The 23,680-nt window shown below is 42.3% G+C and overlaps 1 protein-coding gene across 1 annotated transcript in view; it reads left to right on the forward strand.

Moving 5' to 3' along the window:
• Positions 1-1,029: 1,029 nt before the first annotated feature.
• LOC311147915 (nucleolar protein 4-like) overlaps positions 1,030-23,680 on the forward strand; it is a gene marked incomplete at both ends in the record, with an annotated part of 152,409 nt that continues 129,758 nt past the window's right edge. The window contains one exon of the mRNA XM_084184757.1: positions 1,030-1,365. Within this exon, the coding sequence (XP_084040883.1) occupies positions 1,030-1,365 (336 nt within the window). The remainder of the gene's footprint in view (positions 1,366-23,680) is intronic.

Genomic DNA, 23,680 nt, shown 5'->3' on the forward strand with positions numbered 1-23,680 from the left:
CTATACATGGCTCAAAACCCTGCATTTCATACAAATTAGGTGTTTGTTACAATGGGGCAAAGAAAATGTGAGGGAAAAAACATTAATTATTCACATGTCCAATTGTCCATCAAACGAAAGAAACAGTGCCAACAGCTATTTGGTCCCGCATGGGACGGTCGCGCAACCCTGCTTTGTGTGCGTTTAGGCTACTGAGACTGCACTTCCTGGATTTCGGCTAGTCATTGCGCGCACCCATGTCCCATAGGCGCGACCGGGTTCTTGTGTGTGTGGTATCTAGTGGAGAAGAACGAGAGCCTGTCCATAATATATACTATTTGCTCATATTAAGGTTTATCCTAGGCTAGATCAATTTAACGCTTTATCCAGGAGAGAAACAGGAGAGACATCGATGCGCTTTGATTTCCCTCTACGTGAGACGGTTCCGGACGGCGGCGTTCTGGTCCGATTCAAACAGGTGGAACACGAATCAGGTGGAGTTGGGAGGAGGAGGGTATCACGACAGTCCAGGCTGCTATATCCATTCCTTCTAATTAGTAGCGGATCCGTGCCAAAATATGCACTCCTTCTTTTTCTAGCCTTACTTATCGTCAAATAGGCTACCACGTTTTATTGTCTTCTTCGGAACAGTAAAACTGTAATATTCAAACTGCGAATCTTTATAGATTGGAGACCTTTAACACACAGGTGGGAGATACCCGTTGAGTAGGACGGCCCCTCTTTCAGTTCCTCAGCGCAGGAAATGAGCTACTGACATTTGTTATTACCCTTTGGGACAGGAGGAGAACGGTTTCCGCTAACAGGTGTGAGAGCACACCAATCGTCATTGCCTGATACGGAATCCTTCCTCATTGTTCGCAGAAATATCAATCTAACTCGTATATGGCTCCCTTTCTAGCCAGGAGAGGGACATTTAACAGTTAATTTAAACAAATCGATAAATCGAATAAAATAGTGTATTATTAGTGTTTGGAGTTATTTTTGAGACCCCGACCTCCTATTTAAAGGGACACGGGACATCAGAGCTCCATGTCAACGAAAATACCCAGCGTGGATTTACCCAAAAGGAGCAGAAGCCCGGTGGTGTTAGGAGAGATGTTCGGCGAATTTCAGAACTGGTGTCTCCGTACTTACGGGGATTCGGGTAAAACAAAGACAGTCACCCGGCGAAAATACAATAAGATTCTCCAGACCCTTTCACACACGGATGAGTCGGACCCCGTCTACATAGAGAGCAACCACATCAACGCCAAATTCAAATTCTGGGTGAAGTCCAAAGGGTTCCTGGTCGGGACCATTCAAGCGGACCTGAACAAGAATGGAGCCGCCGACAGACCTGTCCTGTACGTCCCTATCAAGGCGACGGTTAGTAAATGTTCCTCTTTCCTTACTGTGTGCGTAAATGTGTGTGCGCACTATGATGATGCCCATATTTCCCTATGTAAATATATGTATTGAGTCCTCCTGCTGCTGTTCTACTGCTCTACGACAACTTTCAATGGCCCTTTGATACAGACCGTTCTCACTGTCATGGGCCGGGCAGTGCCATGGTGCCATGCGCGCAGCGCTCTTATTACTACCCTGTTCGCGCAAATAGCATCGCCCTGACAATGTTAGACAGTGATTTTGGCAAAAAAGAAAAATGAGAATAATATATCCGGAGACACCTGATGACATGATAGTCCACTGTGTGTGTGTGTGCGTTTGCACACATTAGGGCAGGCGTCCAAGCTATATTGTTTTTAAAAATCGGAGTTAGTTAATTCCTAGAATAGAGTAGTTTAGTCAGTTCCCACTATTTACATAATTGTATTTATTTAGTCTCAAATCAATTAAATTCTGTTCATGCGCAATTTCCAATTGCTCTTCAAGGATGAACATGGACAAATGTGAAGAAAAATTGAAGAACTCATTTCATTTCACCCCTGTGTGCAGAGTGCTGGAAACTAATTCTAAAATTGTATCAGTGGAATTGTGTAGCCTGAAAAGATAGACATCTATGACTGTAAATGACAATGTAAACTCAATTCCACTTTATAGAGGTCCAGGTTCAGACAGGGGGACAACCACAGACCATGCATTTAGAGGATTTGTTACAAAGATGAGTAGGCTACACATTTCAAAGCCACACATTCACCTGCTGAGCTTGTAATGCACCTGTTTGTTGCTGCTCATTTACATGCCTTTGCATCTGTCACATGAAAAGATTGAGCTCCTGTCTTCTCCACACTTGATAATGTGTCTGTCCTAGATTTGAAGAGGCTATTCTGAAACTGTCTCTCTCTCTACATCTCCTTCTCTCCCTGTCCCTCTGTGCTGATTTCATTGAGGTTGTCTTAAAGGATTGAATGGAGAGTCTGTTTAGGTATAGGGGACAGGCTTATGGACTAGAGTCTGTTACTTCTGTTCCACACAGGTTCAAGGCTCTCTCTGATTGCTTTCAGACCATTAGTAAACGGCCATTGTTGATAGTTTCTTTGTGAAATGATGGTATACAATAAACGCCTCAAAAATACTTTGCTTCTGGCTACAGACAGACAGTCTGCTTCTCAAATGGCGCCCTATTTCCTATATAGTGCACTACTGTTGACCAGGGCCCATAGGGCTTTGGTCAAAAACAGTGCACTAGTAGTAGGGAATATGGTGCAGCTTGGGAAGCACCCAGACAGTCATATGACTTGTTGACTGGCTCAACTCTGACAGTAGGCTAATTTGAGCTGGCTGGCTACAGTACATTTTTGGAGGAGCTGTTAATCTGCTCTCAGCTAAACACAGAGACAACCCCACTCATAACAGCGTCTTGGCAGAAGCTAAGGCAGTAGCTGTAAGCCTGCTTTTTGTCTGAAGGCAGCAGGGTCATATTTTGACTGATTGACTGTGAGACGCAGCCTGCTCTCACCCAGTCCTGCTGCTATTTCATTGCTATTCTACTATAGTGGGCTGTGCCAAGCAGAGCGTACAGTAGAAAGATGAGAGATGCTGGAGAGAGATCAACAGTGATGATGGAAAAAGCTAATAATCTTAGCATCTTCAACAGCTGTAAAATAAAAAAATAACTAAAATGTTCGTTTTAACCGAATATTGTATTGTGTTCAGTTTGGTTATTAATGTTCAATGACATTTGTATATTAGAAGAAATCAACTTCCAATGTTAATTAATGAAGTGTTCAGACACTAACCAATTGGTCCAAGGCTATCAAGTAGGCTACACCCATAATCTGATCTAGGATATTTCACTTTAGGATATTTGGCTGCTATTATAGGCTATACTGTATGTTTGGTTTGTATGTGTATGTGTATATGCATGTGTACATACCGTACCAGTCAAAAGTTTGGACACACCTACTCATTCAAGGGTTTTTCTTTATTTTTACTATTACATTGTAGAATATAGTGAAGACATCAAAAGTATGAAATAACACATATGGAATCATGTAGTAACCAAAAAAGTGTTAAACAAATCAAAATATATTTGAGATTTGAGATTCTTCAAATAGCCAGCCTTTGCCTTGATGACAGCTTTGCACACTCTTGGCATTCTCTCAACCAGCTTCACCTGGAATGCTTTTCCAACAGTCTTGAAAGAGTTCCCACATATGCTGAGCACTTGTTGGCTGCTTTTCCTTAATTCTGCCATCTGACTCATCCCAAACCATCTCAATTGAGTTGAGGTCAGGGCATTGTGGAGGCCAGGTCATCTGATGCAGAACTCCATCACTCTGCTTCTTGGTCAAATAGCCCTTATACAGCCTGGAGGTGTGTTGGGTCATTTTCCTGTTGAAAAACAAATGATAGTCCCACTAAGCCCAAACCAGATGGGATGGCATATCGCTGCAGAATGCTGTGGTAGCCATGCTGGTTAAGTGTGTCACCAGCAAAGCACACCCACACCATAACACCTCCTCCTCCATGCTTTACGGTGGGAAATACACATACGGAGATAATCCGTTCACCCACACCGCGTCTCACAAAGACACGGCTGTTGGAACCCAAAATCTCCAATTTGGACTCCAGACCAAAGGACACATTTCCATCGGTCTAATGTCCATTGCTCGTATTTCTTGGCCCAAGCAGGTCTCTTCTTCTTATTGGTGTCCTTTAGTAGTGGTTTCTTTGCAACAATTTGACCATGAAGGCCTGATTCACACAGTCCCCTCTGAACAGTTGATATTGAGATGTGTCTGTTACTTTAACTCTGTGAAACATTTATTTGGGCTGCAATTTCTGAGGCTGATAACTCTAATGAACTTATCCTCTGCAGCAGAGGTAACTCTGGGTCTTCCATTCCTGTGGCGGTCCTCATGAGAGCCAGTTTCATCATAGCGCTTGATGGTTTTTGCGACTGCACTTGAAGAAACTTTCAAAGTTCTTGATATTTTCCGTACTGACTGACCTTCATGTCTTTAAAATTAATGATGTATTGTCGTTTCTCTTTGCTTATTTGAGCTGTTCTTGCCATAATATGGACTTGGTCTTTTACCAAATAGGGCTATCTTCTGTATACCCACCCTACCTTGTCACGACACAACTGATTGGCTCAAACGCATTAATAAGGAAAGAAATTCCACAAATGAACTTTTAACAAGGCACATGTGACACTGGTAGGGCTATGGCGGTCATAAAAGTTGGTCAGCCGGTGATTGTCAAGCAAATAACTGTTGGTCTCATGGTAATTGACTGTTAATTAACGTGAATACATTTAGCATCTCCTGGCTTCCACGCATAGCCTGCAAGCCACTAATTAAGACATTAATAAATCCATTTAATATAGCCTACGCCAACACAATAAAGCCATTATTTATTTTAGACAGGTCTAAAGAAACATGATATGAAAAAAGTTGGTATATTTCAGAAGAACAGAATAACATGCTCTGAGTTGTCCTTATGTTAGGCCCTGATCTGGCTATGCCATATGGCTGTGGGCTACACTAGTTCATTTAGCAGACAAGATTTGCTTAGAATTCCGTGGCATTATTTTATATTATTTTATAGTATGAAGAATACAATTGAACGCAGCTGAATAAAATGGCAAGGATGTTTTCTCCAAATGATTTCTGAGTGCGCATATGCGGCTATTCTGTGTTGAGCGGTTAGCAAAACAACAGGTCATCCTATATGCTTAATTTAGAGTTATTTATGTAACTTTAGTTGTGATACAAATGTTGGGCTATAAGTTTAGATTTTGAATACATTCTAAGGCTGCATGATGCGACTCTAATGATGATTTGAAAAAAAGTTTCATGAAAGGCATGAGCTCTGCTTTGTTTTTTACACACTTCATCAGTCTCTCATTCACAATTTGACAAGCACTTGATAATGACTCGAATTTCCCGGTTGCATCCCCTTTGTGTGGCCGTAATGCCTCCTAAAAAAATCCATGCCTTTTGCGGCCAGTGGCTGTTGTGCCCTTGGGCTGAATATAATAATTATAATTCCCTTCTCCCAGCTACGTGTTCCGAAGCACCTCTCACTCACATGGTTCTGTCAGATATCTAAATTCTTATTAGCCAATGCCCATCACGTTATCGGGTTCTTCTCACAGGCATCTATCTCAGCTCCGAAGTAGACTACAAGTGAAGACAGACACATCGGGAACGCAACTGAGCGCGTCCTTCTTATCGAATTCTGAGGCGCATATGTCCACATTAATTTTTTGTCAGCGAACGCGATGAGTAGGCCTAACGAACAGCAAAAGCACTAACCTGTCAATCTATTCTATTGGTCAACTTTTCTTTCTGTGCGAGAATTTTTTTCTCTCCAAACATAGTCTGTTACAGTTGTGGGATGCGATAGATTCCAAATTAATACAACCACTCGCATCAAAAAAACTGTTTAAAAGCAATGAGGCTGATGCAACAGATCAGAACGTTTAGCTTAAAATGTGGATAAACTATTAGGCTATTTCTTCACATTATAAGCGCAGCAATGCGCACACGGCAGTAGGCTATAAGCGCGAATGTTCCAAAATCAATTAGCAGGAAAACACTATTCTCAAAGTGGCCACAAATGTGATTATGGATGTAATGCTTTATTATAAAGGTGCATTTATATGGTGAAAATGATCTTCCCCAAACTTGAAACTCATGCGCCGCCTATGTATGCCAGTTAGTCTCTACACCGGTTGTAAAACGGATTAATGTGCTTAATTTTAAGAAGTTATTTGGCCACTTAAGTTGTGATACAAACTTGATCAAAACATATAGGCCTATGGGCTAGGCTACATGAGGTGTGGGACTATGATTTGAAAAAGTCTGGGAGAAAGGCATGCGCTGTTTCTGGCCTTACTGTACACAAGCTGGGCATCATTCACACAAGTGATAATACATCATTCACAAGTCATAGGCCAATATTGTCACCCATCAGACTGTTCTTGATTTAATCTTGTCTTTACATGCACTAAATAATATATGTGTGAAGTTAGTTTTGATTTAGAATGGACCATTATCATGCACCTGTCTCAGAACAGGGGCAGGGGAAAAAAATACATGTCATCTATGCACTTAAATAGTGAATGGATAACGCTTTTCCCGTGGTTAATTTTCATGCCTGCCAGGTAGGCTATACTCCTGTTTTAAAGCGAAGCTATATGCTTAATATTAGAAAAGTTGAGAAATAAATATAGTAGGCCTAGCCTATAGAAAGCTGATGGGATCCTCTTTTTAATAGAGGCCATCAAAACTCTGTTTTCTAACGCAATTGCATAGCCCAGAGAAATGTTGCACAACATGATCTCATAGGCTCTCATTAAGTGTTTGATTTGATTTTCAATTACATTTACATTGATGTCAGAATGATTAGAGGGACAATAGAGTATTGAGTACCAGGCAGTTAGCAAGTTTGGTTGGCAACTAATGACCATCAGATTTTGGAGAAGCCTAGTTACCGTGACTAAACGGTCACGTGGAATTAGACTCTTGACGGCCAGTGTGGCGGTAATATGGTCACCGTAACAGCCCTAGACACAGTTGGCCTTTTAACACTACTGACCCGAATCAGTCCGAACTGTGCTGGCCTGGTTCTGCATCTACCATCGTTGCTGCAACCATCCTAGGCCTGGAAAAAATATCAGAGCCAGCACATTAGGGTTTAGGTCGACACAATAGTGTGAAAAGGGTAATGGTGTGATCTTATTATAAGAGAAAGTGGATGGAGACAGCAGGACAGAGGGGTAGCACAGTAGTAGCACACCGAAAAACAGACGGACAGACAGACAAATAGAGAGAAAAGTGAGCCAGGCGCAGCATTAGGAATAGCGAGAATAAGGCAGCGAAAGCGAGAGAAAAAACGAAACAGAGTGGACGGAGAGAGAGTGAGAGCGAGATAGAGGGAGAGTGAGAGAGAGAGGAAGAGAAGGGTGTGTGTGTGGCTTAGAGGAAGCAGCCCCACAGCTTAGCCATCACACGCAGTTGACACCAGTGTCTAAGCGGCTCCTATTAATAGGTCTTAACGTTTTTCTCTTTCCTTCGTTTTGCCCTCTCTCTCTCTCTCTCTCTCTCTCTCTCTCTCTCTCTCTCTCTCTCTCTCTCTCTCTCTCTCTCTCTCTCTCTCTCTCTCTGTCTCTGTCTGTCCCTCTCCCTCTCTCTCTCTCTCTCTCTCTCTCTCTCGGGCCTGACTTAGTTAAGTGCAGTTTGATCAACTGTTGCTGCTCTGTAGCCATGCTCTTCTCAGCACGCTGTCTGTCAGCTGCATTCCACAACCAGAGAGGGATGAGAGGTTAGAGAGAGAGAGGGGAGAGAATAATGTGTGTGTTCTGTTTATACACAGACTTGAGTTATATTTGGCCATGGAAATGAGCTTTTCTTAATGTCCATGTATCAAGCGTCTCAGAGTGCTGATCTAGGATCAGGTCCCCCATGTCCATGTAATTGTATTCATTGTGATTTAAAAGGCAAAACCAATCCTAAATCAGCACCCTTACTCTGAGACGCTTGATACGGCCCCAGTTTAGCTGTTCTCACGTCAGGTATTAAGAGTAGGAGGTGAGGACTTCTGCAGTAGGAGTCAGTCAGAAGGTTATCTAAAACGGTTGAACGAGATGTCGTCCGTCAGTGGAAACAGGAGACAGATGGACATCTGAGGTTTCTGTGTGTGGCACCATACGCAATTACCAGTAATAGAGCAAATCTTTCCTCATAGGGTCACATGAGCGTCTGTCCTGGTCGGAGCTGTGTAAGCAGCAGCCCCACACTACAGGGCCATGTTCATTAGGCACCCAACGTAATAAAACAAACTGAAACTGAAACAGGACTGGACCTGGACTGGTCTAATAAGAAACACTCATTTTCTGTTGGGTGCCCTAATGAACATGACCCAGGGCTCAGTCACAACCCATCCTCTGCTCTCCTGTGCTGAGGGGGGGAAACAGGATAATAGAAATGGAGTGTACAGCACAGGAAACTGAGATGGCTCTTATCAAATGTTTAGGGTTAGTTTGTGTGTCCTGTCTATTTTGCCCTGTCTGTGTAAAACGATCTGCCTGTTTTGTATGTCTTTGTATGTTTGAGGAGCTATTTGTGTGTTCATGCATGATGCATGCTCATGTTGGGGGTGCATGATGGGAGGATGCACTGTATGTTTTTGTGTGTGTGTGTCTATTTTCCACCCCCCTCCTCTCTCCTCCTCGGCCCTCCTTCTCCCCCTCCCACTGCCCTCCGTGGCGGTGACGTGTCGATGGCCTGGGGTTTAATGGTGGCCCGGGGGGGTAACTTAATTGGGACAGCCCCCCTATCAGACCTGGGATCTCTCTAATCTCAAAGGGGCCCTTATCCTGCAGAAATAAATATGACTAAATTGATGTGAATGGGTAGGCCTCTGTTTGTGTGACTCCCCCCCTCCCTGCCCCTGCTCTCTGAGGCCCGGTGCGTCTGTTCCTACTGTTGGGGGGTGGTAGGAGGGCGATAAGGGAAGGGCCGGGGTGAAGCAGGGGGCATGCTCCCCTCTCTGAACCGAGGGGCTGCAGTCACATCGGTCACCCAGTGAATGTCACTCTGCAGTGGGGCAGAGCAGGGTGGGGTAGGGTTATGGTCAGGTTGTGGAGCTGGAGGGGCTGAGGTGAAATACAGGATTCCCTCAGATACGTGCCCCCTCAGATTTGTCCTAATTTCAGATGTTATATTAATGAGTAAACTTCATTTTTAAGGCCATGTTTTATAATATTAATTATTTACTTATGTCAGCGGTATTTTGCGGAGGGGACACACTGACTGGACCAGGCAAAGAGTACTACCCCCCCCCCCTTCTCCCTAGAAAGTGCTTATTTCTAGGTGCATGGAGCAAAGAGATGCCCAGGCAGGACGCTAGATACTCTAGTGTAGGGTTCCCCAACTGCCCCCCCAAGTTTCTGAGCAAAAAAAAACATTTTTGTCTTTTCTTTTCATTGTTGGACATAAAAGACTGTAAAAACACCAGGAACTCAGCTCCAAGTGATTTTTATTTAAGAAATCTGTTCCCAAGTATTCCCACACGCAATAGAGAGACACATGATTGTATTCAAATGTAAGCAAGGTTTGAAATGAATATGTTTTAGTTAAACATGATATCTTCTTGCGGTCAATTTGCAGTCTACAAATGATTTGTAATTCTGTTCCGGCCCGCAGACCATCCTCTCAAGAAAAAATCGGCCCGCGGCTGAATCTAGTTGCCGATCCCTGCTCTAGTGCGTGCAGTATCGTCAGTGGAGGAGGAGACAGTGGAGAGTAACACACGCAGCATTTGATTTGATTTTAGCTGCCGGTGGTGGGCAGGAGGTATGTTCGTAAATGAATTTTATCAATAGCCTATTGATTTCTTCTTGATGAATAAATAAAACAAAAGTGTTTTGTTGTTTCTCTGTAATACTAGCCACCTAGCAATTTTATGAAGTTGGAATTCATAGACATTTTCCACTATGAAATTCATAGCCAGAGCAATGCATGCAAAGATTGACAGACATTTAGATTGTTATTTTCAAAACTCAAATGACAGTAAATAGATACACAATTGACTAAAATTGCTTTAATTCTTGGGTTATGATACTATATACCAGTGTGGCAGTTGTACTAAACTCCTAATAAATGTTCTTAAAGAATCAATGTGCATCATTAATTAAAATGACAATTTAACAGTTAAAGAGGTATGCTTTGATATCCTATGCAGAAAAATTGACTCTAGATTGCAGGAAAAAGCTGCAAAATTCCCCAGCTTCAGGAGGGGGGTGCAGCCTCCATCCTCACATACTTTGTGCCCCCTCTAAAATAATGGGTGCATGACGCCCCTGGTTACATCCACAAAGATACAAAAGTTTGTTCTATGTTATTATATGGCTATGTCATATAGCCGAGTGGCGCAGTGGTCTAAGGCACTGCATCGCAGTGCTAGCTGTGCCACTAGAGATCCTGGTTCGAATCCAGGCTCTGTCGTAGCCGGCCGCGACCGGGAGACCCATGGGGCGGCGCACAATTGGCCCAGCGTCGTCCAGGGTAGGGGAGGGAATGGCCGGCAGGGATGTAGCTCAGTTGGTAGAGCATGGCATTTGCAACGCCAGGGTTGTGGGTTCGATTCCAGTATAAAAAAATAATAATAATAATTAAAAAATAAAAAAATAAAAAAAATAAGTATGCACTCACTAACTGTAAGTTGCTCTGGATAAGAGCGTCTACTAAAATGTAAATTTAAAATGTAATTGTTTCATTTTCACTGTCGTACATAGCAGCAGGCTTTAGCCAATCAGGTCCCTAACCTGCTCCTCCCGCTCTTTGTCGGGACCCTGCCTGAGATCCAAACAACAGGTGACTGAACCACCCTGCCTCTCTCACTATCTTTATCTACCCTGTCTGGCCTTGTTCAAACACACAGCCTCCCATGTTCCTTATTTTCTTTCCCCACAACACACACACTCTCCTCTCTTTTTACAATGACCTGCTCTCTGTCTCTCACTCTCACTCACTCACTCACTCACACACTCACTCACCTACTTTTGCTCTCTCCTGGAGGCTTAAGTAGCCACCCATTGAGGTGTGCTGCACTTATCAAAAACACCCCCTCCACCCCACCTAATACACCAATCTCGTCTTTGTAGTGTCACTCAAACAAGAGTGTCAAATATCAGACAGCAGGATGCAGGCGGACCTCTGTGACCCCCCGGATAGCTGGAGAGGAGGGGGACAGGACGGGGGCCAGGGAAGGGAAGACTGGAGGAGAGAGGCAGAGTGTGGTGGGTTGGAGGAACACTAGGACAGGTGCTCCAATGTGGTGACCAGAATACAGAGTGAACGTCATTGTTCATGTTTAATACTGATCACCACTAGTAAATAGGTGACCATAGCGTTAGAGAAGAAGTGACAGAAATGTGTATAAAACACATTTGAGCCTCACAATCTCATGCAAAGTCAACTGCTGTCTTCTAAGAGGTAAACGTCATGCGTAGTGTTGTGTATGGAAGTGTTTTGGACAGGCAGAAGGCAGATGGATGGAGAGTGAAGATGAGCTCCACACTAATGAGGAGACCCTCCCTGGTGCTGTGTACGCCCCCACACCCCCAACCTCCCAACGACCGTGGGTGTGTGTGTGGACAGGCTGTGCAGCTGTAAGTCGTTGACTGGCAGTAATTGTGTTACTTTGGAGTCCTGGGTTACAGAGAGAGTGAGGGAGGGGAGTGGAAATGAGGGGGGAGAACGACAGAACAAGAGAGAGATGGGATGGGGCAGGAGATTAGTTCGTTTTTTTTGGCCACAGGCCACCTATAGTATAACAAAATCCACTTCATTTAGAGTGGGTTCAATGGAGGCGCCATCCAAAGTGTCCTGGGGCTGTTCCATATATCTGAGGTCCGATCTGGAGCGTTCTGGGGGTTTGTGTATTTTGGTGTGTGAGATTTGTGTATTACTGTGTAGGATACTGCACAAACAAAACCAATGCATGGATTGCTGTCACACCTTGTCCATAGACTGCTTACAGGGTAAGGAAACCAATATGTAATTTTGTCATTTGGGTGAGCTATCCTTTAAGCAGCATATTGATCAAACAGCATAGCAGGCAGGAGACAAGAACGGCAGCCCCAGCTACAGTGAGGGAAAAAAGTATTTGATCCCCTGCTGATTTTGTACGTTTGCCCACTGACAAAGACATGATCAGTCTATAATTTTAAGGGTAGGTTTATTTGAAGAGTGAGAGACAGAATAACAACAAAAAAATCCAGAAAAACGCATGTCAAAAATGTTATAAATTGATTTGCATTTTAATGAGGGAAATAAGTATTTGACCCCTCTGCAAAACATGACTTAGTACTTGGTGGCAAAACCCTTGTTGGCAATCACAGAGGTCAGACGTTTCTTGTAGTTGGCCACCAGGTTTGCACACATCTCAGGAGGGATTTTGTTCCACTCCTCTTTGCAGATCTTCTCCAAATCATTAAGGTTTCGAGGCTGACGTTTGGCAACTCTAACCTTCAGCTCCCTCCACAGATTTTCTATGGGATTAAGGTCTGGAGACTGGCTAGGCCACTCCAGGACCTTAATGTGCTTCTTCTTGAGCCACTCCTTTGTTGCCTTGGCCGTGTGTTTTGGGTCATTGTCATGCTGGAATACCCATCCACGACCCATTTTCAATGCCCTGGCTGAGGGAAGGAGGTTCTCACCCAAGATTTGGCCCCGTCCATCGTCCCTTTGATGCGGGGAAGTTGTCCTGTCCCCTTAGCAGAAAAACACCCCCAAAGCATAATGTTTCCACCTCCATGTTTGACGGTGGGGATGGTGTTCTTGGGGTCATAGGCAGCATTCCTCCTCCTCCAAACACAGAGAGTTGAGTTGACGCCTAAAAGCTCGATTTTGGTCTCATCTTTCCACAACACTTTCACCCAGTTGTCCTCTGAATCAGTCAGATGTTCATTGGCAAACTTCAGACGGCCCTGTATATGTGCTTTCATGAGCAGGGGGACCTTGCGGGCGCTGCAGGATTTCAGTCCTTCACGGCGTAGTGTGTTACCAATTGTTTTCTTGGTGACTATGGTCCCAGCTGCCTTGAGAACATTGACAAGATCCTCCCGTGTAGTTCTGGGCTGATTCCTCACCGTTCTCATGATCATTGCAACTCCACGAGGTGAGATCTTGCATGGAGCCCCAGGCCGAGGGAGATTGACAGTTATTTTGTGTTTCTTCCATTTGCGAATAATCGCACCAACTGTTGTCACCTTCTCACCAAGCTGCTTGGCGATGGTCTTGTAGCCCATTCCAGCCTTGTGTAGGTCTACAATCTTGTCCCTGACATCCTTGGAGAGCTCTTTGGTCTTGGCCATCATGGAGAGTTTGGAATCTGATTGATTGATTTCTTCTGTGGACAGGTGTCTTTTATACAGGTAACAAACTGAGATTAGGAGCACTCCCTTTAAGAGTGTGCTCCTAATCTCAGCTCGTTACCTGTATAAAAGACACCTGGGAGCCAGAAATCTTTCTGATTGAGAGGGGGTCAAATACTTATTTCCCTCATTAAAATGCATATCAATTTATAACATTTTTGACATGCGTTTTTCTGGATTTTGTTGTTGTTATTCTGTCTCTCACTGTTCAAATAAACCTACCATTAAAATTATAGACTGATCATTTCTTTGTCAGTGGGCAAAAGTACAAAATCAGCAGGGGATCAAATACTTTTTCCCTCACTGTATGTGTGATGAAGCCTGTGTGAAGCTTCAAGTTGACAATCTGCTCTTTAAGGAGAAGAAAGTATATATATATACAGTATATGGAACTTCAGTGTGCTGAAACAGGCACAGTGGTGGAACAGATTGATTTTGACTCTCATCTTAGATAATCAGGGCTAGATTACAATCTCTGTGAAATGACTGTCTGGAAGAAGACATGAAGTGCTGTGGTGTAGTGTGTACCTGGGTCTGGAACTGAGGGTATAAATGCACACTCAGGGTGCGTCCGAAATTGCACCCTATTCCCTATATAATGCATTACTTTTGACCAAAACCCTATGGGGTCACTGCCTGGTAAGCACAGTACATGCCACGGTTCAGGGGTAAAGATGTCAGAGGTTAGCTATCTATCCCATAGAGCGGGGAAGGATACTCAAATCCGGCTCTGAGCCTGCTGATTGTCTTTTCTTCCTGGTAGTTGATTGACTGATTGATTGATTAATGCAATTGCCCAGATTCTACTCATTTGGTGTCTCAGGTCTGAATCAACACCTGATTAGAGGCTAAGAATTAAAATTAGCATCAGCATCATGCTTCTGACCTCAAGGGCTGGAGGAAACATAAAAGTGGGTTATATGGTGAGTGTCGGTGCACACTATCTGTGTGTGTGACACAGGGTTATTGAATGGTTTTAACCAATTATTTATATTTACACTAGATGACTGATAGGGGGCGCTGTGTTGAAGCCACTCCCCCACCGTTGTAAAAAAAATGGAAGCGATAGAAATGCATTTATTAATGTATACATTTGTTTTTATCACATTTATTTTATTACGGACACCTTAATGCATACTTTTAAGTTATATTATGTGAGCTAAACATAAAAATAAATGGGGAAAAAATATAAAAACATTTTCTTTAAAGTATTATTTTTTGAGATTACTAATGTTACTGTCCCCACTACAAAACTAAAATATTAAATAGATGTGATTTGGTCCTTGAAACATTTAATAGAAATACTGTAGAATTCCATTCATTCCTATGGAGGACTGCTCCTACTGGGGAGTGCCAATACGGCCAACCAGTGGCTTCAAAGCCTCTCGATGGCCAATATATAGCATCAGCAATACAGGGTTTATATGCTTTAAATCATTGGTTTTAACCAGACTTTTAATTGGCTTGGTGTCATGTGAGTACCCTCCCTACTGTGCATGCTCAGGGCCCACGTTCCTGACCCAGTCAAACTTCACTGCTGGCTTCACACAGAGAGGATATAACCCACTGGGCACACACTGTTTGAATCAACGTTGTTTCCACGTCATTGCAATGAAATTACGTTGAACCAATGTAGAATAGACATTGAATTGACGTCTGTGCCCAGTGGGAAGTTACTTTGCCATTCCAGTGTGTCATCTTATGTCAGAATTTACTGTATTCTACCTACTGTACAATATGTCATTTAGCTTGGGAGTATGTTGCCATAGCATGCTGGAGGTCATTTGGTGTCATTAACACACGTCATGTTACAGTATGTAATTCTACGGAGAGAGAATGTTTTTGTAATGTTACCCATAATGTTGCCCTAATGTTTGAGTGTCCAGTTTTCCGTTAGTTAGGGGAACATTCTATCTATGTTAGCAAAAACCTTCTGAGAACCTTTGTAGCATGTTTTTGTGTTAAAGTTAGGAGAACATTCTCTTAATGTCAAACTAAATTTATCTAGAACGTCGTTACAATGTTCTCAGAATATACAACATTAATGTTCTAGACACATTTTTATGGGACATTGCAAGAACATTCATGTGTCCAGTTTTCTGAGGGTTAGGAGAATATTCATTACATTTTAGTCATTTAGCAGACGCTCTTATCCAGAGCGACTTACAGTTAGTGAATACATATATTTTTTTTTATACTGGCCCCCCGTGGGAATCAAACCCACAACCCTGGCGTTGCAAACGCCATGCTCTATCAACTGAGCTACATCCCTGCCGGCCATTCCCTCCCCTACCCTGGACCAATTGTGCGCCGCCCATGAGTCTCCCGGTCGCGGCCGGCTGCGACAGAGCCTGGATTCGAACCAGGATCTCTAGTGGCACAGTTAGCACTGCGATGCAGTGCCTTAGACCACTGCGCCACTCAGGAGCCACATATTCCATCAACGTCCCACCAAACATACACAGGCCATGGTTGCCATGTTGCAAGAACATTCCTGTACGTCAGGACATCGCCTGATGGTCCCAAAGAAATTATTTTGTCAACGATCTACACAAAATACTCTTTAATGTCAAAATTCATGACATATAAAACACTAATATACATTGGGGAGAACAAGTATTTGATACACTGCCGATTTTGTAGGGTTTTCCTACTTACAAAGCATGTAGAGGTCTGTAATTTTTATCATAGGTACACTTCAACTGTGAGAGACGGAATCTAAAACAAAAATCCAGAAAATCACATTGTATGATCTTTAAGTAATTAATTTGCATTTTATTGCATGACATAAATATTTGATACATCAGAAAAGCAGAACTTAATATTTGGTACAGAAACCTTTGTTTGCAATTACAGAGATAATACGTTTCCTGTAGGTCTTGACCAGGTTTGCACACACTGCAGCAGGGATTTTGGCCCACTCCTCCATACAGACCTTCTCCAGATCCTTCAGGTTTCGGGGCTGTCGCTGGGCAATACGGACTTTCAGCTCCCTCCAAAAATGTTCTATTGGGTTCAGGTCTGGAGACTGGCTAGGCCACTCCAGGACCTTGAGATGCTTCTTACGGAGCCACTCCTTAGTTGCCCTGGCTGTGTGTTTCGGGTCGTTGTCATGCTGGAAGACCCAGCCACGACCCATCTTCAATGCTCTTACTGAGGGAAGGAGGTTGCTGGCCAAGATCTCGCGATACATGGCCCCATCCATCCTCCCCTCAATACGGTGCAGTCGTCCTGTCCCCTTTGCAGAAAAGCATCCCCAAAGAATGATGTTTCCACCTCCATGCTTCACGGTTGGGATGGTGTTCTTGGGGTTGTACTCATCCTTCTTCTTCCTCCAAACACGGCGAGTGGAGTTTAGACCAAAAAGCTCTATTTTTGTCTCATCAGACCACATGACCTTCTCCCATTCCTCCTCTGGATCATCCAGATGGTCATTGGCAAACTTCAGACGAGCCTGGACTTGCGCTGGCTTAAGCAGGGGGACCTTGCGTGCGCTGCAGGATTTTAATCCATGTCGGCGTAGTATGTTACTAATGGTTTTCTTTGAGACTGTGGTCCCAGCTCTCTTCAGGTCATTGACCAGGTCCTGCCATGTAGTTCTGGGCTGATCCCTCACCTTCCTCATGATCATTAATGCCCCATGAGGTGAGATCTTGCATGGAGCCCCAGACCAAGGGTGACTGACCGTCATCTTGAACTTCTTCCATTTTCTTATGATTGCGCCAACAGTTGTTGCCTTCTCACCAAGCTGCTTGCCTATTGTCCTGTAGCCCATCCCAGCCTTGTGCAGGTCTACAATTTTATCCCTGATGTCCTTACACAGCTCTCTGGTCTTGGCCATTGTGGAGAGGTTGGAGTCTGTTTGATTGAGTGTGTGGACAGGTGTCTTTTATACAGGTAACGAGTTCAAACAGGGGAAGTTAATACAGGTAATGAGTGGAGAACAGGAGGGCTTCTTAAAGAAAAACTAACAGGTCTGTGAGAGCCGGAATTCTTACTGGTTGGTAGGTGATCAAATACTTATGTCATGCAATAAAATGCAAATTAATTACTTAAAAATCATACAATGTGATTTTCTGGATTTTTGTTTTAGATTCCGTTTTAGATTCCGTCTCTCACAGTTGAAGTGTACCTATGAAAAGAATTACAGACCTCTACATGCTTTGTAAGTAGGAAAACCTGCAAAATCGGCAGTGTATCAAATACTTGTTCTCCCCACTGTATTTTGATTAGATAAGTATTCAACCAACCCCCTGAGTCAATACATGTTAGAATCACCTTTGGCAGTGAGTATGCACCCCAAATACAGGTGTGCCAAGCTTGTAGCGTCATATCCAAGAAGCTGTAATCGCTGTCAAAGGTGCTTCAACAATGTACTGAGTGAATTGTCTGAATACTTATGTAAATGTGATATTTCAGTGTTTTATTTTTAATAAATTAGCAAACATGTCTAAAAACCTGTTTTTGCTTTGGCATTATGGGGTATTATGTGTAGATTGATGAGGGGGGAAAACTATTTAATCCATTTTAGAATAAGGCTGTAACGTAACAAAATTTGGAAAAAGTCAAGGGGTCTGAATACTTTACAAATGCACTGTATACAGTAATGATTATTCAAAATGTCCTCCCCTGGGATTTAAACTCACAACCTCTTGGTTCACGATATTCCGATCTTCCTGCTACGCCACCATGTCTCTGTCAGTTATCAGTTAATCTGACTATTCTCTCATCATTGATTTGATTGACTTATTTCAGCAATTTTAGGGCTTTTTGTATAGATGTCTAATGTTTTAATGTTACTAGAACATTTTTATCTTGTTTTCTGAGAACATGGGATGTTGATGGAATATTATCCTAGCCCACAGAAAACTGGACACATTGTTTTTGCCACGTTCTCATGAAACGTGTCTAGAACATTAATATCTTATGTTCTGAGAACATGGCAACCATGTTCTGAGAACATGGCAACCAAGTTCTGTATATGTTTGGTGGGATGTTGATGGAATATTCCCCTAACCCTCAGAAATCTGGAGACATGAATGTTCTTGCAAAGTTCCCATGAAAAATGTCTAGAACATGAATAACTTAAGTTCTGAGAACATGGTAACCATGTTCTGGGTAAGTTATATTTGACATTAAGGGAATGGTCGCCTGGAAACATTATTTTTCACATCACAGGAACATTTCTATGAAAATGTTAGTTAATGACCTAATGAGACTGTTAAAGCTGTTTTTATGTTCAAAAGCTCCAATAAGTTGCTAGTGGTCATCCAATGTGATGCAATAGTAACAATAGTGTGCCCCTAGCCTGCCTGAGAACCACTGTATTCACTGGTATTCATTTTCCCAGTCGGGTTGGATTTTCCCGCCAGATATTGTGGCGCGCACAATGAATTACGTGTTTTCTGTCAGTGAGGAGGCGGTGTGATAGCTAGCTAGATGAGCCCATGTTCAACACTTGGCTAATGGCTAGCGGCGATAGCTATCTTACAGACATGGCAGACGTGAGGGGCAAATGACCTGACCCAGCAGCAACTACTCCTCCATCTAAGCCAAAGAAACAGAGAAATTTGGAGAGCAGACAGGAAAAACGGGAAAGCGATAGAGCCCCAGAGTAAACCTCGGATTTGCGTTCACACAGTGGAGAGAACTAAGGGAGTTGAAGGGACCCAGAATTTGCATTTTTTTCTGCTGAAAAGGTAAGACATAGCTAGCTAGATAATATATCTTGCTAGATATAAAGTGAAATGTTGCTATTTAGTTGTAAATATGTATGCAAGTAATATTTTGGATTACTTGTTTTGATTGTTTTCAAACCACGTGTCCAATAGATTGTATTAGCTAGCTAGCTAATGTTAGCTAGTAGCTTGTTAGCAGACTGCGACATTGGTTTGTTTCATTTGAATATAAAATGTCTGTTCACTAGTTAGCCGTAACTAGCTAACTTATGTGTATAATGTTACTTGACCTTGTGTTATATTTTTGATGTCTGTGGACTGAAAACCACATTGATATTGGCTAGTTAGCTAGCTACTTCAGTTCACACAAGTGTACTGGCACGGAATAGCCACAAAGCCCAGTTCAGATACATAAGATTAAACACGACGCAAGGGTTTGTTTGATCTGAACAACACAGGTTAGAACATCTCATGTCATTGGCTGGAGTATTCAAGATCCAACATGTCAACTTTAACCAAAGTCTTGCGACGAGACGGATCCATTTAGCCATTCAAAGAACAGTGCACTAACATTCTTGTTCAGCTAAACATCTAGCTAGCCAAGCAGGGAGCTAGCTAGCTGTAGCTAGCCTGGCTTGCTGACATTTCTGACAAGTCAAAAACGGTACCCTGTTTCTGGTGCATGTATTTCATGACACTGGTTTGCTACAACAAGTGACAACTATGTTTCAAAGTTTCATCACGGAATTGTAAAGCGGCACGGTTACCATGGAAACGTTCTCAACTGCACATCTCGTGTGCTTGATCTGAATGCCACATCTTTAGTCAGCTGTTGTACAACACATTCTAAAACTAGCTAGTTTTATCTCTGATCTAGGTCAGGGATGGTGAACTCCAGTCCTCTGGGGCTTGATTGGGGTCACACTTTTGCCCCAGCCCCAGCTAACACATGACTCCAATAATCAACTAGTCATGGTCTTCAGTTTAGAATGCAATTAGTTTAATCAGGTCTGATAATCTGGTGTGATTGTTAATCCTATAGACAAAATACTCACCAAATATGATCTTTCAGCTGAAGGAGACTCTACAATAACAAGACAACAAGGTGAAGCGTGTACGCATTGAAAACTGCAAAGGACTACATCGACATCCCAGAACTTCAGAGAGCAGAGTTGAGAAGACTGGGCTCTCAATTGGGGCTACGAAGGAGAATGATCCTGAGATCAGATGACCCAAGACTACCTGAAGTGCCACCACCAACAACAGCTGAGCTGCTAAAACTTTGAGGAGACGTCGCCACGCAACACAGGGTGCATAAACACACCTTTGAGCTGGGAAGGACTGGAGCTTTCCCTGTTGTCCCACTGGGGACCAGTATGAAAAAAAAAATATGTATGCACTCACTAACTGTAAGTCGCTCTGGATAAGAGCGTCTGCTAAATGACTAAAATGTAAATGTCAGACTTGGTGGTTCCTGGGAAGTTTGAAAACCTACAGAGTACTCAATTGTTGTTGAAAGAGGTTGGCCTACAAACAAACACATAAATCATATAAATAAGGGAAGATTGTGTGGGCAACATTACTTGTGCATTTTTTATATAGCATATAGTCATTGTACTTTTGGAATGGTTTTAGAATGATTTACTAAACTGTTCTCTTTTTCTGGATATCTATGCTCTTGATGGTTTACACTTCAAATTAGCAGACCTACAGGTGGGTAGATATCCAGAAAAACAGATAGACTACCCTAGTGTAAATACAGTGCAAAACAAGTCTGTCCGATTACACAGACTGGTCAAATAGTTTTATTAGAGAGATTGACAAGAATACAAGGTAGTCTCTGTAACCTTCCTCAAAATAACAAAAGCACAGTGTAAGGGAAACATTCTGATAAAGTACTGAACTGATATCACCCAGACCAAGGAAAAATTCACACAAAAAACTATTTACAAAGATATCACCAAATGGAGTATTTTTTCTAATTAAGATCCAAATGAAGAATAAAGTACAGTGTAGTCGTGGAAAGTGTTGACCTGTTATGTAAATATACTGTACTTGGTAATAAATAAATTGAATATTACAGTAGTGAAATGGCAGCAAATGAGTGTTATAAGGTCTCCCTGCAATTCATGCAGGTGCACCAGCGATGTTGTCCGGAAACCCTGGGATAGCTCTCCGGTACTCCATGATGTAAAAAATTACTCCAGGTAGACGGGAAGCGGCCAGCTCCAGCACCCCTCCCCTTTCTTCAAAGGACATCTCTTGCGATGTATCCTGTAATTATAAGAAAAAAGCAACATGAAATTACAGAATGCAGGCAAATGTTGAGTGATATAATTATAATGTTGTGAAATGGGTAAACAGTACCACAGGTGAAAGATTTTGACTAACCTTCATCACAGCCAGCCTCTTCATTTTTTAAACAACTAATTGACCTAGGTCGGTTCAATTATTTGAATTCCATTTAGTTTGTTTTTCTTCTGTGAGCTCAATGCGCACATTGAACAGTTTCTCTAGCGATAAATCAGATACAGCCTGAACTGTGCGATGTAGTAAGGAGTTGTAGTTTCCAACAGGGCCAATATTCTACATAGTTTAGTGCATAAAACATGGTAATTAACTACAATGACCATAATCCATTGCGCATCTACTTGTCCGGTCTGTGTTTCTTTTACACCTGCTACGGAAGAGACAGAAGAATGCGAGATTGTGAGGGGAAACCGAACCAACCTCAAAAAAGCACTAATCGTTTAGCACTAATTGTAATGTTCACTACATGGTCTTTTATATATAACCAATAAGGATTTTCATGCATAGCTCTCGAGAATCAAGGGGCCATCCCAGTAATGTTATTAGCTAGCTAGTATACTGTAGCTAGGAGTCAGAAGGGCAAAGGGTTGAATGCATACCAAAGCCAAGTTTATTTTCAATGAATTACACTTCTACAATCAATACACATCTTCATAGCCATAGCTCTCGAGAATCAAGGGGCCATCCCAGTAATGTTATTAGCTAACATTAGCTAGTTAGCTAGCTAGTATAAGAGTCAGAGAAGGGTAAAAGACTTGCCAAAGCCAAGGTTATTTTCCATGAATGCAGAGCTATGATAGTTATTTTACAGTGCTTTTTTTACGCAAGTGTGATAACTAATGTACTAAAGCTATCACCTTTCTGGCTGACAACGTGAATATTATAACATGTATTTTAAAAAATTTACCTGTTCTGAAGACATTGTTGCTCATATGAAATTGAGTTATCTTCAATCTCGCATTGGCATCCACAGTCTCATATTTTCTGACTCTGTTGGTTTGTCACTAATTATCACAGCCACAAAGTCAAAATTGGCTACACTGGGTTTCCACAAGGTAACAGAGCCACAAAGTCTCAGAGCGGATGTTGAAGCCTCATTCAAGCAGCGACAACCAATGAAAGCTGGGGTTTCTGGAATATCGTGTTAAAATCTAGAGAAAATACTGCATTCTTGCCAGAGGGGACTCCAGAAACACCTGTACACACATAGTTACGCAGTGCAGGTTTAAGGGAACGTTATCTACAGTTTGGGAATGTTTGTTGTTAGCTGGGTAACCTATAGACCTTGAATAAAATGAATGCTCAGTGTCCATTTAGTACACTCTCTGAATTGTCAACAGAAATCCCGTTCATAAGGACAGTTCACTTCCCTTCACTACAGCTTCCATCTACTTCTTACCCGCTCTAACCTCTCCAATGAAATTATGGTTTACCTTTATTTCAACAGGGAAGTCATATTGAGACTAAAGTCTCTTTTGCAAATGAGCCCTGCACAAAAACGAACACATCAATAGGCAAGTATAGATAAACATAAATATACACAAAATATACATAATATACACATTAAATACACATTAAGATACAAAACACAGTAAATTAAAACAAACACATTCTTCATTATAAAAATCCTCTGTCAGCTGTCTGAATTGCCCTAGGGACACCAAAGCATCCAATTGAAACGTCTTTTGGAGATTATTCCAAAGGAGTCTCCAGCGTTAACCAACCCTGTGAACGGTTTTGATAACTTGTAATTTTCAATCTTAACAGTGAAGTTAGGTAAGTTGGAAGCTTGTGGAGCAGGGCTTTGTAAACAAAAAGAGTGTAATGATGTGATCTACGTGACTTCAAAGAGGTCCAGCCAACCTTTTGGTAAAGAATGCAATGATGAGCAATAAAACTGTCTCCTGTGATAAAACGAAGGGCGCTATGATAAACGGCATCCAGGGGTTTAAGAGTAGTAGCAGCTGCAATTTGATAAATAGTATCACCATAATCAAGAACAGATAGAACGGTTCACTGCACAATCTGCTTCCTGCTTACTAGAGAGAGGCAATGTCTGTTTCTGTTATTTAAAAAAATCCCACATTAAGTCTTAGCTTCTTAACCAGCTCATTCGTATGTTTTTTAAACTGTAAATCATTGTCAATCCAAATACTAAGGTATTTGTATGCAGGGACTTGTTCGATTATAGAACCATCCGATGAGAGATGTAATCCATCTGAGACAATCTTACGAGAACAGTAAAACAACATGTATTTCGTTTTACCTGTATTAAGCAAGAGTTTTAAATCAGTAAGGGCTTGTCACAGCCAGGTCAGCCGTTGGGGCAATTGCGTACATAATAGTATCATCCGCATATAGA

The sequence above is a fragment of the Coregonus lavaretus genome (genome assembly GCF_964263955.1).
Source record: "Coregonus lavaretus genome assembly, chromosome: 20".
Taxonomy (NCBI): domain Eukaryota; kingdom Metazoa; phylum Chordata; class Actinopteri; order Salmoniformes; family Salmonidae; genus Coregonus; species Coregonus lavaretus.